General features: G+C 37.8%; 1 protein-coding gene across 1 annotated transcript; it reads left to right on the plus strand.

Annotated features, from left to right (window-relative positions):
- Positions 1–14,931: 14,931 nt before the first annotated feature.
- On the plus strand, positions 14,932–16,869 carry LOC133778248 (flavonoid 3'-monooxygenase-like). Its single transcript, XM_062218118.1, has 2 exons — positions 14,932–15,895; positions 16,075–16,869. Exons 1-2 carry the CDS (start codon positions 14,969–14,971, stop codon positions 16,717–16,719), a joined length of 1,572 nt encoding a protein of 523 aa, XP_062074102.1. The 5' UTR covers positions 14,932–14,968; the 3' UTR covers positions 16,720–16,869.
- The last annotated feature ends 903 nt before the right edge of the window (positions 16,870–17,772 follow it).

The raw sequence follows: 17,772 nt of genomic DNA on the forward strand, positions 1-17,772 counted from the left end.
AATCAAACCTTAGGTTAAAATTAATATTCTTAAACTATAGGTTAAACTTAGAAAATCTACAAGTGTTACTACGAGTGTCCAACTAAATCCCGGTCTGAACCAAAATCCACAGTCATAGAAATACTATAACTATTACTATTGCTACTACTATCTAACTAGCTAAGTAAAGTTATTGGACTCTACAGATCAACAGGCACAGGGCACAGTGGAAAAGAAGCAAGGTGAAAACAAGGTTACTGAAGACCTCCCAACCAAAGAAGCTACACCACAAGTGAGCATAGATCACCACATCAAGATTCCCTACCCACAAAGGCTCCGCAAGAACAACCTTGATAAGCAATTCTCAAAGTTCCTTGAAATATTCAAGAAACTGCATATCAATATCCCATTTGCGGAGGCCTTAGAGCAAATGCCAAGGTATGTTAAATTCATGAAGGATATTTTGGCCAAGAAAAGGAAGTTGGAGGAATATAAGACAATGGTACTTACTGAGGAGTGTAGTGCAATCTTCTAGAAGAAACTACCTCTCAAGCTTAAAGATCCGGGTAGTTTCATTATTCCATGTTCTATAGGGGGATCAGTCGAAACAAAAGCTTTATGTGATTTAGGGGCAAGTGTGAATCTAATACCTCTATCTATGTCTCGAAGGCTAAAATTGGGAGAAGCTCGCCCTACAACGGTTTCCTTATAGATGGCAGATCGCTCCATTGAGGATGTCTTGGTGAAGGTGGGTTAATTTATTTTCCCCATTGATTTCATAATTCTTGACATGGAGGAAGATGCAAACATTCCCATTATTTTGGGAAGACCATTCTTAGCCACAGGACGAGCTTTAATCGATGTACAAAATGGGGAGTTAAGGTTGCAAGTCCAAAATGAGGAAATAAGTTTTAATGTCTTTGCAGCAACTGAAATTCCTACCTGTTGTAGAGTTGATGTGGTGAATGATTGTCAAGAATCAATTGATAAAAAGAAGAAGACCAAAGAACGATTTTGAACAGTTCAACGTCTTATGAAAAGATTATTGTGTGGCAAGTTAGAAGGTTTCGATGACAATGGGGATAATTTCAATATTCTCAACAGTAAAAGGGAATTTTCCTCGTGTGACACGATGGCTCTCAATGATGCAAGAGGTGGACTTGACCCAAGTTGAAGGTGTAGAGAAGTGAGGGTATAGCTAAAGACGTTAAATAAAGCGTTGTTGGGAGGCACCCCAAATCATTTAATTTAATTTTAGTTTTTGTTATCCAAAAAATTAGCATTGATGACGTGGCAAGTGATCCCTGGACACGTGGCTAACACCTGGAAATGTTCTGCTAGAGTATCGACCAGAAGACGCATTAGAAGTAGTAAGCAGCTCAGCCTTACCTGCGACCAGCCTGGTCGATAGTTCCGCATACAAGGCAACATTAATGAGAGGATCTTTGTGAATCCCAAATTTATCTAACACAATCTCCTGGATATCCGATTATTCAGGAGAGAATATATGTAACAATATTTTGTAATCCCCCTTGAGCTTATAAATAGCAAAAGATAGCTCAAGGAAGGGACTTTTGGCTTTTGAATCATTAGAGACTATAGTAATTATCCTAGCAATATTGTGTTGTTCTTCAGAGGTAAGTGAAACTCATTGAACCCTTGTTCTTTGATCACTCCTTTGATCCTTAGATCAATATCATTCTAAGTGGACGTAGGTCATTACCAGATATTGGGGCCGAACCACTATAAAATATTGTGTCTTATTTACTTTTGTCATTACGTTCTTCTGTATACATTCATTCACATCAAGCATATTCTGACTCCGTGTCAGTTGGCTAAATCATGGGTCAACATTCTGGTGCTTTCATTGAGAGCTTGATTTATCGTTGTTAAGAAAACTAATGGTGAAACCTGGAAAGAAAACTGGACAGGCAGCTGCCGCTGCACCGTCGAACCCGCCACCTCCTCCTCCTCCTGCAAGCATGGCGGAGGATGAGCCACAATTGGACTTTGAGGAGGATGAAATGGATGATGCAACGTTGAAGAGTACCCTGGGTGCGCTGCAGGAAGAGCTGGCTAATCTGAGAGCCAGTCAGGAGACTGCTGCTGGAGTTGTGGCACGGCAGCAGCAGGAGATTGAACAGTAGCGGGCGGAGCTAAGCGAAAGGCAGGCTGAGATGGAGCACCGCCAGAGGGGTCCCAATCCTAGCCCGCACCTACTTCGCAACCTGACCAACATGGTGATGGACCACCCCAGAGGGGTCCCAATCCTAGCCCACCAATCCAGCCTTCAAGTCCGCAAAGGCCCGAGCAGCCTCAGGTGCCTCGTTACGATGTCCCACTAGATCCTGAGGCGTGGTCGCCATCCCAAGCTGCTCGGGATAATCCCCCGCAACAAAGGCAGAATAGGGCCGAGCATCAGCCTCGCAGTCCTAGATGCTGTAGGGAAGATGGGCCAAACCTACCGAACAGAGGTCAGTACCCTCCTGGCAACATGAGGGACTCAGAGTTAGGCTCTACGGTCCGGGGGCCCCCACGGCATGATAATGCACGGGGACACCACGACCAGCGCAGGCCGCCCTCTAACGCTCGGGACGTTTCAGCCAGAGACGGGAATAGAGGGAACAGTCGGTCCCACCATAGCCAGTCGAGGTTTAGAGATGGCCACGGATATAATGAGGCCGACTCAGGCAAAGGAAATGCCGGTGGGAGGAACGAAGAAAGAGGTAAAGGCAGGAGCCAGGTACCTCAAGATGAACAACCCAACGGACGGGATGCTGGGGGGCAGCCCAGACAAAATAATGTCTTTAACTGGCTCGGGGGTAGCGAGCAGCGGAGAAGAGACGAGGATTTGCGTGACGTACTTAACGATCGCCGCGAGTGACATGGAGAGAACGTTCCCCTGGCAACAGAAGCCACATCGATTCCTGCCGCTGTGCAGGCCCAGATAGACGCCCTCAACCAGGCTGTGCAGCAGCTGGTCGAGGGAAGGACTTCTTACATCGACCACGATAGGAGGAAAGACACTCCTTTCGTACAAAGGATAACTAATGCCGAAACTCCCAGCAAGTTCAAAATGCCTACACTCCCAAACTTTGACGGGTATGGAGACCCAGTCTCGCATGTCAATAAGTTTGAAATTCAAATGGACATTCAGAAAGTGTCCGAAGACGCTCGGTGCAAGATCTTCCCTTCAACACTTTCTGAAGCTGCGCAGGAGTGGTTCTTCAAGTTCCCTCCCGCAAGCATAGTTTCCTGGGAAATGTTCGTAAGGGAGTTCTACGGATAATTCTATGCTGGTCGTGTGCACCCAACCAAAGCAAACCAGCTAGTCGAAATTTGCCAGCAGGATGGGGAGTCAGTAAAGGATGACGTCCAGTGCTTTATGCGAGCGGCGGCTGGAGCAAAAACGGTGGGAGACGAAGGCAAGATGATGGCCATTACCGCGGGGGTTAAACGTTGTTCTCCCCTCTGGAAAAGTCTCCGAAAAGAAGGAGTGAGAACTACCCAAGAATTTTTAGACCGAGCTGACCGCTACATCAAGCTCGAAGAAGCCATTGCTGATGATGGAAAGCCCTCGAACAAGGGTAAGAAGGCCGCCGAACCCGCCAAATCCGCCAATAGTTACAAACCTAATGGCAACGACAAAGGCAACGGGAACGGCAACGGAAATGGCAAGAATGGTGGAAAACGGCCATATAACGAGCCTTCCACCTCCGACAACAAACGAGCCAAGGGTAATCGTTATGAACCTCGGTTCACTAACTACACTGCCATCGTTGAGTCTCAGGGGGAGGTTTATCAGGCCACAAGCTCTAGTGTGCCTTACAAAAAACCTGGCCCCATTCGGAAGGATACACTACAACAAAAATGACTTTTAGGGGCGACGCATGTCGCCATTAATAACCCAAAAAGTCGCCCTAATACGTATCAGGGGCGACTTGTCGCCCCTGATTGGTCGCCCGTAGAAAAATGTCCCTGAAGGGTACATTAGGGGCGACTATAGGGTCGCCCCTGATATTCAAATATTAGGGGCGACATAGTCGCCCCTAAAAGTTGAAATTTCGCCACAAAAATTTAAAAATTTTGAAATATTTTTTCGATATGTCGCCCCTAATACTCAATTAGTCGCCCCTAATAATTAAGTATTAGGGGCGACACGTCGCTCCTAATACTATAATATGTCGCCCCCAGATGTTTACACGTGGTATATTATTAGGGGCGACAATGTCGCCCCTAATAATTAATTATTATTATTTTGTTAAATCATGCCAAAGTACTATGCTAAGTTCGGTCATACGGACAAATGTTATAATAAATGAAAATATTATAGCATCATGCAATCTTTTACACCACAAGCATCACTGCTTGGATGTAATTGTTCAAGTAAAAGAAAAAAGATTTGCTGCATGTGCAGCAAAGTTTAAAACAAAAATATTGTCTTTACATCACGACCCGTGGGTCGTGTAGCCAAAAGGAAAGAAAAAAAAAATGAAAGAGTTGAAGAGGCATTTGGGGCCGAAGGGTCCTCACAGGCATCCTGGATAGCAGCATCCTCAGCAACAACTTATTCTTCTACGACAGCCAGGCTTGGGGAGTCAGGGATCCTCGCTCTTGCCTCCTCTTCGGCTAGTTGGGCAGCACAGCGCGCCAGCTCGGCAGTCCTAACATCTTCAGAAAGATAGCTGAAGTCGGCACCCTGATTGTGTTTCCAGAAGTTGTAGAAACATCAGAGCGTCGTCCTCTTGTACCTCTCCAGATTTTTGGAGTTGTCAAGTTCCAACTGTTTGACTTTTCCTCCGAGAGTAGCAATGGCCTCGTCCTTGGACTTGAGCATCTCTTCCAGCCTTTTGATTTCGCGAAGATGGGTCACGCTGGAATCTCGATAGTGCTGCCTCAACTTTATCGCGGCCTCCTTCGCAGCTTCAGCCTCTGATAGCTTAGTCACCGCAGCGTCCCTCTCTCGAGCCATTGCCTCCAACTCCTTGGCGTGCCTAGCCTCTGTAGCCGAGAGCTCCTCGGCTGCCTTCACCTGATGCCTCTCAATGGCCTTTGCCTTAGCCTGCTCGATGGAAGCCTGGGCACGGGTACGAGCAGTAATAGCGGACAGCAAGGCCTGTAAATAAAACAAGAAGGAGTTAGAACCTGACGTGAAGACTAAAAGACTAAGGCTTGAGAAACAAAGAAGTACTTACGCTGGAAATTTCATTCAAGGCCCTGTTCAGGATCAGGTCGACCGACATGTTTTCAGCCTCAACCATTGCATCCTTGACACAGACGTTTTTACCGATGCATTCAAGGCGATCCCTAGCTGATCGCAGAGTGCGGCTCAAGATTTTGGCCCCGAAAGCTTCTTCCCGAGTAATCTGCTCTCTGGTGGGCGCAACAGGAGGTTTTGGCGTGGCAGAAGGAGTCTATTTTTCTGTAGGAGCTGGAGGATGGGCAGGAGTTTGCTCAGTTGGCGCGTCCTGGGGAGGGTCTTATGTTCGACCCTTCTTGGCTGGAGGACCTCGGCTAGATTCACCAGTTATCCTCTTAGATCTCCGCTGAAGTTGGGGAACTTCCTCCTCCTCCTCAGCCTGGTACATGTCAAAAATGTTGGGAGTAGCCATGTCTGTATGCAAGAAAACACAAGAAAATGATAAGACAAGAGGCAGATGAAAATTCTTTATACAACAGAAAAGAGGTAACAAAGTGAATACCCGAGCTACAACTACTGGTCGCTACACTATTGAATCTATTAGTCATATACTCATTATCTGGCATGAAGAAGTCTGGCCCTAATTTTGGAGTATATGTAAAGTTGCCTTCCCCGTCAAACAAATGACAGGGAATTGGCAAACCATTTAAAAGCGAAATAACTTTACCGTTATCATCAGAGGATTCTCCCAAGTCCACAATAGGCTCTTTGGCCTTTTGTTTCCCCTTGCCTGGGGGAGCAGAAGGTCTTTCTGCGGAAGGATTGCCCGTGGGCTCCCTGATTGTAACCCCCGTTGGCCTCCTCCTCCGAGGAGACACAGGAGGTTGCTGCTCGGGAACCCCCTCGGCAGTGGCTTCATCCACCACGGACCCTCTAGTTTCATGGCGAGGAGCTAGGAGGCCAGACCGCCTCAGGTTTTCATCAGTAACCAGGATCTTGACACTTTTTGCTGCATCAGTCATCCTGGCCAAGGTATTGGACCACAACACCATGTCTGGTGTTGGGGTCGGACGTAACCATGGGCCTGAAAGACAGATTTCAGTTTGAGAAAAATGAAAGAGAACAACTTGATGAAAAGTATCGACCAGTCGAAGACAAGCACTTACCTCCTCGAGCAAAGGTCAAGTTATTGCTGGTTATGTTTGGTTTAAGGAAGTACTCCTTACTGTACTATCCCACGTTCGAGATGTGTGTAGTGTCACTCAGGAATGTTCGGTTGGTCTCCTGGTGACAAAAGTGGAAGAAACCCGTTCCGTACTGTTGCGAGTTGGATTTAAGGTCAAAAAGATAGTTGACCTCATGAGGCGTAGGCTCTGGCCATTTCTTAAGTTTATATAGGATATAGAGTGCGGCCAGCATTCTATATCCTTTTGGAGTTATTTGGAAGGGGGCGAGACTGAAATAATTGGCCACCCCCTCATAAAAAGGATGAAGAGGGAGGTAAGCTCCTGCCTCAATGTGATACCGAGACCAGGCGCTGTTTGCACCTCTGGGGAGGTTAGCCCTCTGGTCTGCGGCATGACGTATAATGGAAACCCCTGTGAGAGGGAATTTCCTGAAGTAGTTAGCAACCATCTGAAGGGTCACTGAACTGGTCGGGGAAGTATACCACTCGACATCAGGCTGATTCTGATGGCGAGGGCGGGCCCTAGTTTGGATATTAGGGTCAGGAACAAGATTTTCTCGACCACTGGTCGAGGGAGCCCTAGCCTGCGAATCAGGCCGGGTAGGAGAATTTGGGTTGTTTTCAGACTCAGGTCTTTTCTTGCCTAAAGACTTGGAGCGGGCCATTGGAGGAGAAGGATGGGGTCTAGAAAAGGATCGCGAGAAAGGGATCTCGTGGACGCAGTTGGCCGGTTGTTCTTCTCCCTTGAGCAGCTGGGCGAGAAGGTCGTCGTCAATGGGCCTTTCACCTCCCCACAAATCTAGCATTAAAGTCTGCATACAGAAGAATGGGGAGGTGAGGATAGAGAACTTTTAAAAGCTTTTTAGAATAACGCTGGTCGAGTATAAAAGTTAAGCTTTTATACAACAGCATTCTAACAAAAAGCTAAATTTTTCTACACGAACAGTTTGAAAAACGGATCAAAGGGTGAAAGTAAAAAGTTTTTCTGAAAAAGCTTTTTCAACTCCTCTTAGGGCGGGAAAAACTTATTTTTCAACTATCCTAAAGATCGAATTTTTACTTCGATTTTACGTCCTAAAAAGCATGATCCTGAATTTTAAACTAACTCGTAACTCTATTTTGCCTACAAAACATTCTGTCTACAAGCGTCTCAAACCAGAAACAGATAAAATCAAACAATCCACATTCAGAAGCATGCACCACGAAAGATTTGAAGCATGGGAATTCGAAAACTTACCAAGAAAAGTGATCATGGAGATGGAGGAAAGCTCTTCGGAGATCAAGGAGCTCTCGGTCTGAGTCTTGGAAGTGCAGAAGAACGGTCTCCGGAGAAGTTTAAAACTTTGGTTTTTAGGGTTTCTTGCAAAGACAGTGGCGTGCGTAAAAAGAAAAGGAAGACTTCGAAGGTCTTATATAAGTTTGTCTCTGGCATTAAAAAGTGTAATCATTAGTTTCCCTTTTTCAAAGTATGGGGAAGCGGGATGGCCGTCGAAATCATTTCTGGGGAACCGAAAGGACGTGATTAGACAAAAGTGGGTTACTTTTTTCAAGAACACACGAAGGGTTCTGACACGTAAGACGGGGTTACCGAAGAGTCGTTCGTCCAAAAGTTTATTTTACTGCTCGTGATAAATAAACTTGGGGGGAAAATGTTATCTAAAAAATTAGCATTGATGACGTGGCAAGTGATCCCTGGACACGTGGCTGACACCTGGAAACATTCTGCTAGAGTATCGACCAAAAGACGCATTAGAAGCAGTAAGCAGCTCAGCCTTACTTGCGACCAGCCTGGTCGATAGTTCCGCATACAAGGAAACATTAATGAGAAGATCTTTGTAAATCCCGAATTTATCTCACACAATCTCCTGGATATCCGATTATTCAGGAGAGAATATCTGTAACAATCTTTTGTAATCCCCCTTGAGCCTATAAATAGCAAAAGATAGCTCAAGGAAGGGACTTTTGGCTTTTGAATCATTAGAGACTATAGTAATTCTCCTAGCAATATTGTGTTGTTCTTCAGAGGTAAGTGAAACTCATTGAACCCTTGTTCTTTGATCACTCCTTTGATCCTTAGATCAATATCATTCTAAGTGGACGTAGGTCATTACCAGATATTGGGGCCGAACCACTATAAAATATTGTGTCTTATTTACTTTTGTCATTACGTTCTTCTGTATACATTCATTCACATCAAGCATATTCTGACTCCGTGTCAGTTGGCCAAATCGTGGGTCAACAGTTTTCAAGTATGAACAATTTTCTTTTTACTTTTATTTTATTTTATTTTTAGTTTTTGTTTTCAATTTTGATTTTTAATTAGACTTTGTTTAGTTTTTTTTAGTTTTGGGGTTGTAATGTTGAATCGTGCAATACATGAAAAAAAAACATTAGAGCCGCAGCACTGAAGACTAGAGCCACGGCGGTACATTGAGAATTCCTTTTAAGGCTCATTCGGGTAAGTTCTCTTCTATTGGATAGTCATGTTCACATTGGGGACAATGTGAAATAAAGTTTGGGGGAGGGGCTTACTTCTTTGTTTTAGTTTAGTTTAGTTAAAATTTTGTTGTTTTAGTTGTTGTGTGTGTTAAAAGTTAAGCCGATTATATGAATAATTGTCATTTGTTGTCACTTGTAAAATGTAGATTGTGTTTAACCATGTGCTTGATTTGATTACTCTTTGGATTAATTTTGATGCATTTTAGAAATTTTAGTATATGTTGCAAATGTGAATAAGTGGATTGTGTAATACATGTGTTACTTGGGTTTGAGGTATGAATTGATTAATAGGATAGAACTTGCATTGCTGGCCTTTTGAGACGAAATCCTTGATGACATGTATTTTGGAATATGATTTAGGCAATCTTTTGGAATGTTTGGGCCTTTCAAGCTTACCGTTATCATTATTATCCCTAGTTTGCCTATTTGTGTCTTAACTTGTTTGATTGATTGTTTAACTACTTCATTAAAAAAAAATGTACCAATTATTATTTTTCCCTATCCTATGAATTATGCCATAAGCTTAGAAATAAGTTTGGGGGAACAATGTAATTTCTCGATTGAGACAAGTGTAAAATGTAAAAGTACTTGCAACATCACTAAATTTTGATATTTTTCTTCTAAAAAAACAAAGAAAAAAAAAGAAGAGAAAAAAAAAAGTGATAAATAAAGTGATGTTGGAGCATTGATTATGAGTTCTCAATCGATGGAAATTTGGTGAATTAGGGGATGGTAATTGAATGCAATATGGGTTATATGATTGGTTTTTGATGTACTTATGGTATAATGAAGCCTAAATGTCTTTTTATCTACCTTTTCCTAAGCCAAAATGTTATGAACCTTTGAAGTCCTTTTGATTCCATAACATGTGTTGTTGACATTAATGGAGAAAGGTAAGTGTGCAAGCTTATTGAATATTGGTTAGTGGACTGTTGGAATGAGTGGGGCATGTATGGTGTAATCTAATTATTCATTTGTTATTTGCAAGGTATAATCTAATTTCCAATTGAGGCATTTAGATTAATTGTTGGAGTTATTGAATTGAAATTCTGGTTGTTCAACAGTTGAAGTTTTGTGAGTGATGACGGCGTGGTTTAAATAAGACTGGAGGCTTAACTTGTCATGTCTATTTGTTTTAGTTTAATGTGTCGTTTCCTTACTCGAGGACGAGTAAGAAGCAAGATTGGGGGAGTTTGTTAGGCTAAGTTTAGCCTATTTTATAAGTGTCTTAATCATTGTCTTTTTAATGGTTTATGTGTTTTTGGAGCAGATTTATGCTTGTTTTGCTTGATTTCAGGTTTAAGCATATGTTTTGGGCATTTGGAGTGGATTGTGGAGAAAATATGCTAAACTGAAGGGTTATTCAAGTTTTTCTGAAATTGTATTAGGGTCGTGGTGCTAATTTGTTTTACAGCCGCGACGAGAAACGATCACAGATTGGGAGCTGATGTCCCAGACTGAATTAGGGTCGCGACGTAGGTTTTAGCGCCGCGGCGCTAGGGTGTATTTGAGCCGCGACGAGCCCATTTTCCGAAAAACTGAGACGTCTCAATTTTAGAGTGGTGCCGCGGTGCTGATGTCCGTACGTGTCAGAATTTTAAGGGAAATTTCATCATTTTGGGAGAAAAATAGAATTAGGTCTTCGTTTTAATAAGGGAGTCACAATTTTGGAGATATTTAGATTGCTCTAAACCTAGAAAATGGAGAAAAAGAAGATGGGAGCAAGCGTTGGCGGATCGTGACAATCCCAACTAGTTTCTTCTCTTCTCTCTTTATTTTCCTGTTTTGATTATGTTTGTTTGTGAATCAGTTAAGAACATGTTAATGGAGATTATGAACTAAACTCCAATTCATGGATTTTAATGGAGATTGTCTGAGATTATCTATGGATTAATGCAATTTTTATATTTTCATTTCTTCTATTGATATGTGATTTATTCATATTTGTGCTCAATACATGTTTTAGATTGGTCATCTTCTACATGATCTGTGATTCTAATATGAAATCTGAATAGTGAATATTAAGAATGCTCTAAATGAATAAACATATGTTTTGATGCAAAATGAAAGTATTTGTGTAGCTTGTGTGGCTTTAGATTATTGCTTAATGTTGATTGCTTGTATAATTTATCTCAGAAATGCATTGTTTTACCTTGCAATTTAGTACCTTTATGTCTTAATAATAGGAATATTGGTAATTTTATAATCTGCCATCACATAAGAAGAAGAAGGAAAATTATTTTGCATTATTGAATTAGATAATTGAAACAGTTGAAATTATTTTTCCCTAATTTTCATCTCTTGATTGAATATTGTTATTTGTCTAGTTTTATTTTCTTGCTTAATTAAATTAGTCTCAAAACAAATTTTTATTTGCCAAATAGAACTATAGATTCAATTTATTTGGTAATTAGCTACTGTCCTTGTGGGAGAAATCTCACTCATGTGAGTTATTACTTGGGAAACGATAGGTATACTTGTGTGCTCAATTTTCACAACATATTCTGCATGATTACTTACGTAGATAGTTAATCACTTTAAGATGCCATGTCAGTGGCACTCGAGCATGCAGTGTGAGCTCGAAGGCAAAGGTTCTCTTCGAAGGAGAGTCTCGAAAGACTGACAAGGATAAGGCAATGTTAACATTATGTTGAGCTCGAAACATCATGTAGGCTTGAAAATGCGTTGGAGCAGCCGCATGTGTGCAGTTATAAATCCCTACAATTATGGGCTTAGTTGAAACCATGTGTAAACAACCTATTTTTAAGAGATATTTATTTAATTAATATATTTAATTACATTTTAATATATTCTATTTTATTTCAAATTCAAATGAAATATCTTGTAGCTTCCTTAAAATTAAGGAGAGAATATTATGTACACCAGGTCTATAAATAGCCTGGATTTAGCCAGTTATTTCCTACCCAAAAATTTGTACTCAAAGCTCTATGAAATTGCTTTCAAAGCTTTAACGCAGATTACATAATAAAAGTGACTCGTAGGCGTAGGTAGATTTATCTACTAAACCACGTAAAATATCATTGTTCTTTCTCTTCTTCCTTTATTGTCTATAAGTGCTTAATCACTCTTATTTGATATTAGTTGACAAAAAACGTCGTGAACATTGTCCTTGCATGTTGCAATAGGGGAGGGGCAGGGATGTCACTACCTATTCCGTTTAAATTTTTATTTATTTTTATGTATTTTATATATTTCTTTATGTATTATTGCAATATATTAGTTAAAGATTTTATATTTTATTTTAAAAATAATTAGTATTTTATATTATAAATTTTTTGGAATATTTCTATTCTTATATAATTCACTATTTTTTATTTTTAATTTAATTATTTTTTAAATAGATGGGTCCCTTCTGGTGATTCGCCTCTAACGGGGAATAAGTGAAGATGGGGATTAAAATTGTAAGTCGAGAAAAGGACAAAGGGAGCACTCCTGCCATTTCCTCACCATGCATGCATCACTACATGATAATAAATAGCATCGCCATCAAGCTTTGGAATATGATTAATTGACCTCCTATGAGAAAATTTCCTATGAAAAAAATTATGACAAGTTTGGTAGCCAGCTTGGTAAAACTTTTAGAAATATGCTAAAAGTTTTTTTATGAAAAAAATTTGTCAAGAATGTTCTTTCGGTAAACAAGATATAAAATATATTATTAAAGAATATATGCAGAAACTAAAACTAGTATAACCCAACTTCATATTTTAGTTTATAGAAGAATCAATAGTTATTTTATATATTTACTTATTTATTTTATATAGATTATTTTATATAGAAAGAATATATATTATAATAAAATAAAAAAACAATCACAATTAAATTATAAAAAATATTTAAATCTTAAAAAAATGTTACTTTGTCCTAAAAATATATTTGAATGATTTTTATATTTAATACTTATTTTTAAATATTTTATTTTAGTTCAACAAAATTATTGTAATTATAAAGTTTATAAAATATTATAATATTATTTTTGCATCATACAATACTATAGCGACGATTTTTATAGTTATTACGGGTGACATGTGTCGCCCTTAAAATCAATTTTTGTTGTAGTGTGGTGTTGTCTAGACTGGCTGGTAATGAGCTTCACAACTGCGAAGTAGAGCGAGAGATGCAAAGTGAAATTGGAAAAAGCTTGTGGTTTTGACTTAAATGGCTTCTCAATACTATTTAGTATTGGATATTATAACAATTAGGGAATTTACTCCCTATACTTTTGCTATTGATATTAATTTATCCCTTAATTTTTTTTATATAATATTATATTTCCTTCTAAATGACAATAAGTATGTGTCTGCACCCTAATTTTAACACCATTTAGAAAATATTAGTTGCTAAGGGATGTAATTGTAATTTACATATATAAAAAATTATTTAAGTTTTTTAGAAAAATTACTATTTGTAGGAATAAAGTTTTATTGAGTAGTTTATCCATACAATTCTAAACCCATTAATTATAAAGGGATGAATACCTAGAATAAGAGTTCGGTCCTTTATTTCATAGTTGTTTTAAAAAAAACTATAAAATAAATCTTATAAAAAAAACTATTATATTTCTTTGTAACTAACGCGTTTTGTAGATGATGTTAAAAAGGATAAGCACTTACTTATCATGTCATTTAGGGGTTATAATACTATGTCAGGGAAGGGGTAAATTCATACTATTAGCAATAGTCAAGAGTTAGAAACATAGAATACTAAAATACTATATTATTCCCTCACACACAGACACATATAGAAATCTTATCTGATGAGATGGTAGTTATCAAATTACACATTTATTATTCCCTCAATACTATATTGTAGTGTTACGAATAAATTTCATATTTAAAAATAGATATTGATAAGTTATCAATTTAAGAGATATTTGCAGTAAAATTACTTGAGTTATACAAAATGTTGTATTTAAGTATCCAATTTGTTTTTTACTGCAAAAATATCAAATTTAATTTTTACTTACACTATTAGTAATTGTTGTTACTAACATCAAAGATAACAGCGAATACTAACACTGCAATGAAAAATTAAATTTGGTTACTTTTTACACACAAAAATTAGGTATTTAAGTACAAATTTAGACAACTCAGGTACTTTTCACAAATATCACTTTTTTTATTAACTTTTATTATAATAAACTTATAAATTCACAATTTCAAATAGAATAAAATTTAAAAAAAAAAGATGTGCAATTTTTTTTAAGAATATGATAAAAATGAATTTTTAGTTTTGATTGTATTAAATTAATATTTTAGGACAAAAATTAATATGTCAAAATTTTAACTTAGTTTCAAAAAATTTGTAAAAATGAATCAATTTTTTAGGATTAATAAAATTACAATCTAACTTTGTTTTAAATAAAATAAAAAAAGTTTATGATAGTTTTCTTTTGATTTTAATGGTTTGCTATTTTATTTGAAATTGTGAATTTATAAATTTATAATAAAAGTTAATAAAAAAAAAAGATATCTGTTACCAGAGTATTGGTTGTCTGAATTTACACTTGAGTACCCAAGTTTTTTCTGGGACAAAACTACAATTTTGTGGTTAGATTGTAAAAGCTGATACTAGCCGTGCAATTAAAAATCTCTATAAAATAAAGACTGCATTACATACCGGAATGCATTCCACACAATATTACCAAAAGAGAAACAAAATTGGCTACCTACACGATAATATAAGTTTGACTATTGTGTTGAGAGGTGTGTTTTAGGCCATACACAACATTTCCTTTATACACGTTTATTATTATTATTTTGCCAAAAATATTTTTTTGTTTATGGTATTTGCCTTTTAACTCTCATTTCTTTCCAAAAAAAGAAAAAGCAACTAACATTTAATGGAATGTTCAATTAACTTATTTACTTAATTTGATAGGTAAAAATATCAATTACGTGCATATATAAAAGCATCATTAGGTGCAGATATAAAGCATTAGTTACGTGAATATTTGATCAAACGGAAGAAAAGTCAAATGCATATATGGACCACATATATATGCGTATGCTTTTAACCAAAGTAATTTTAAACAGAAAAGAAGTCACAGACTATACATAATCTGATACACTATATATATGTATGTATAGCTATCTCAATTGTATAATTACCTATCCAGCTAGTATACTGTATTACTAGCAACTATGTTCACGAACGTCAAATATTATGGGCATGGCCTTTTTGACATTCTCATTCTTTTCTCTTTTGCGGTTTCTGCCTTGATATGGTTTTGGTGGACAACCAAGAAGTTTTCATCCAAGCCACCACTGCCGCCAGGCCCTCGCGGTCTGCCGCTAGTTGGATACCTTCCTTATCTGAGTCCAAACCTTCACCGAGACTACTCCGCTCTGGCCAAGATTTATGGTCCAATTTTCAAGTTCTGGATGGGAAACAAGCTATGTGTGGTTATCTCTTCGCCGCAGCTCATTGGCCAAGTGGTTCGCGAACATGACACAGTGTTCGCAAATCGTGACGTTAGTATTGCCGCCTTAATCTTGACACATGGTGGAAACGATATTGCTTTTGCGTCGTATGGCCCAGAATGGAAGAAGCTCCGAAAGATCTTCGCTCATGAGATGTCAAGTAATACCGTACTCAATAATCTATATGGGTTGAGAAGAGAAGAGGTGAGAAAATCTGTTAGGTACCTCTACGAAAGGATTAATACCCCTGTTGTTATTGGGCGCTTGGTGTGTCAAACTGCCATTAACTCGATCATGAACATGACGATTGGTGCATCGTTTGAAGGAGTAGATGCCACTATTGACAGCGCTCAAATTAAGAAGGTGACAGAGGATATCGTGATGCTGCTAGGAAAATTTAATATCTCTGATATTTTTCCAATGCTTAAGTGGTTTGATATACAAGGAATTGCAAGAGATGTAACAAAGATTACCAAAATGTTTGAAGTTATGTTTGACAACGCCATGGCTAAGCGGAAGAACGCTATTATTAATCACGAGGCCAATGTGTCCACGACGAAGGACTTGCTGCAGTTCCTTATGGAGCTTCATGAGGATCAAGATACCAAAACTCCTATTACCATGCCCGAAATCAAAGCCTTGCTTGTGGTACTTATATTTATATATGGAATTTATATGTTTAATCAACACACTGAAATTACAATGCTCTACATGCATAACTTCATTTTACGATTGTCTTATGTTTCATTCATTAGAGGATTTTTCAAATAGGAATATAATGTTAATATAATGACTTATGCATACAAATATTGTTATTTTAAATATAGGACACTATCTTGGGAGCAACAGACACTACAACAACCTCGGTTGAATGGGCAATGGCAGAGATTTTAAATAAACCAGTGGTATTGAATAAAATTCAAGAGGAACTCAAACAAGTTGTTGGACTTAACAACAACGTAGAGGAATCTCATCTGTCCAAACTAACTTACTTGAATGCTGTCCTTAAAGTGACTTTACGTTTACACCCCCCAGCACCTTTTTTAATACCTCGTTTTCCAAGCCAATCTGTCGTTGTTGGTGGCTATACTATACCCAAAGGAACTGCTATTTTTCTAAATGTTTGGTCCATGCAAAGAGATCCTAGTGTTTGGGAAAACCCTTTGGAGTTTTTACCTGAGAGGTTCCTAGGAAATGAAAGCCAAGGTGACATTAATTATAACTTTTCAGGTCAGACTTTCAACTATTTACCGTTTGGATCAGGGAGAAGAATGTGTCCTGGAATTTCCTTAGGAGAGAAGATGGTTATGCTTATGCTGGCTTCGTTCTTGCACTGTTTTGACTGGAAAATGCCCAGTGGTACTAAAGTTGAACTGTCAGACAAATTTGGGATTATTGTTCAGAAAAAAGATCCTTTGATTGCTATTCCCAAACCTAGGTTTTCAGATTTAGACCTATACGCTACTGCTTAAAAAAGCTTGCTTAAATCACTGTCTAATAAGGTGCGATAGCCTCAATAATATTACATGTATAGATACATGTAAAAAAACAAAACGATGCTAAATATAGTTTGAAAAATAACTAAGTATCGCAATAAATAAAATTCAAGAATATTTCCTCCAGTTATTGATATGCTCTCTCTTGCTCACTACATTTCTCTTTCGAGATTTCTAAATACTTCAAATTCTCTCTTTGGATAGTGTAGATAATGAATGAGAATTGTTGTATATTTATTTACTAGGAGCATTGATATTTATAATTTTGGTCCATTATTAACCTTTGAATTTAAATTTAAAATAAGGGATAAATATCTAACTAAAATTTTGTTTAGTTGTTTATAATATCATGATCAAAATATCAAAAATAAATATTTTTTTAAAAAAATTGACGTATAAATTTTAATACAAATAACTTAATGCTAAACTTTCTATTTGAATTTAAAATCTAAAAATACGTATTTACGTGGCGTGCATAATGTACGTAATGAGAGAGGCGTATCAATTGAGAGTGTTAAACTTTACGTATTGTGTATACTAATTAAATCAGTTGGTGATCAATAAATCTTAATTTATATCTATAATGACTTGTGTTTCAACATAATTTCAGTTGTAGCTACTTATTATAACTATATTTATATATTAAAATGTGAAAGACGTTATGTGTGTTAGCATGTTGCTAATCTATAAGCATGTTTTGTGATTCAAAACACTTGAGGCAATATATAGTGTCTAATAAACTCAACATATTAACTGTTAAAAAATACTATAATAAGTCTCAAACACTAACTCAATCAGCCTTAAAAATGTCAATATATCTAGTAAGTCATCCAACCCTTCAAAATGTATGTCATGCCAGGCCAGCAATCAGACCCAAAAATAACTTTGCTCCATGACTTGCAAAGGAGTAACACTGAGTGAAGTTTATCTGGTAAATTTGTAAAGATTAATGCCAGTGCTTCTGGTATCAATTCAGCCCAACCACCGTCAAATACTTTCATCCTTATTGACAATTAAAATATCATATAA

Source organism: Humulus lupulus, chromosome 5 (assembly GCF_963169125.1).
Source record: "Humulus lupulus chromosome 5, drHumLupu1.1, whole genome shotgun sequence".
Lineage (NCBI taxonomy): Eukaryota > Viridiplantae > Streptophyta > Magnoliopsida > Rosales > Cannabaceae > Humulus > Humulus lupulus.

Bases quoted from the DNA above. Each gene is read 5' to 3' on its own strand.
- LOC133778248 (XM_062218118.1), top strand. From the start codon at position 14,969: ATGTTCACGAACGTCAAATATTATGGGCATGGCCTTTTTGACATTCTC. The intron at 15,896-16,074 runs GTACTTATATTT...TTTTAAATATAG, and splicing joins AAATCAAAGCCTTGCTTGTG to GACACTATCTTGGGAGCAAC.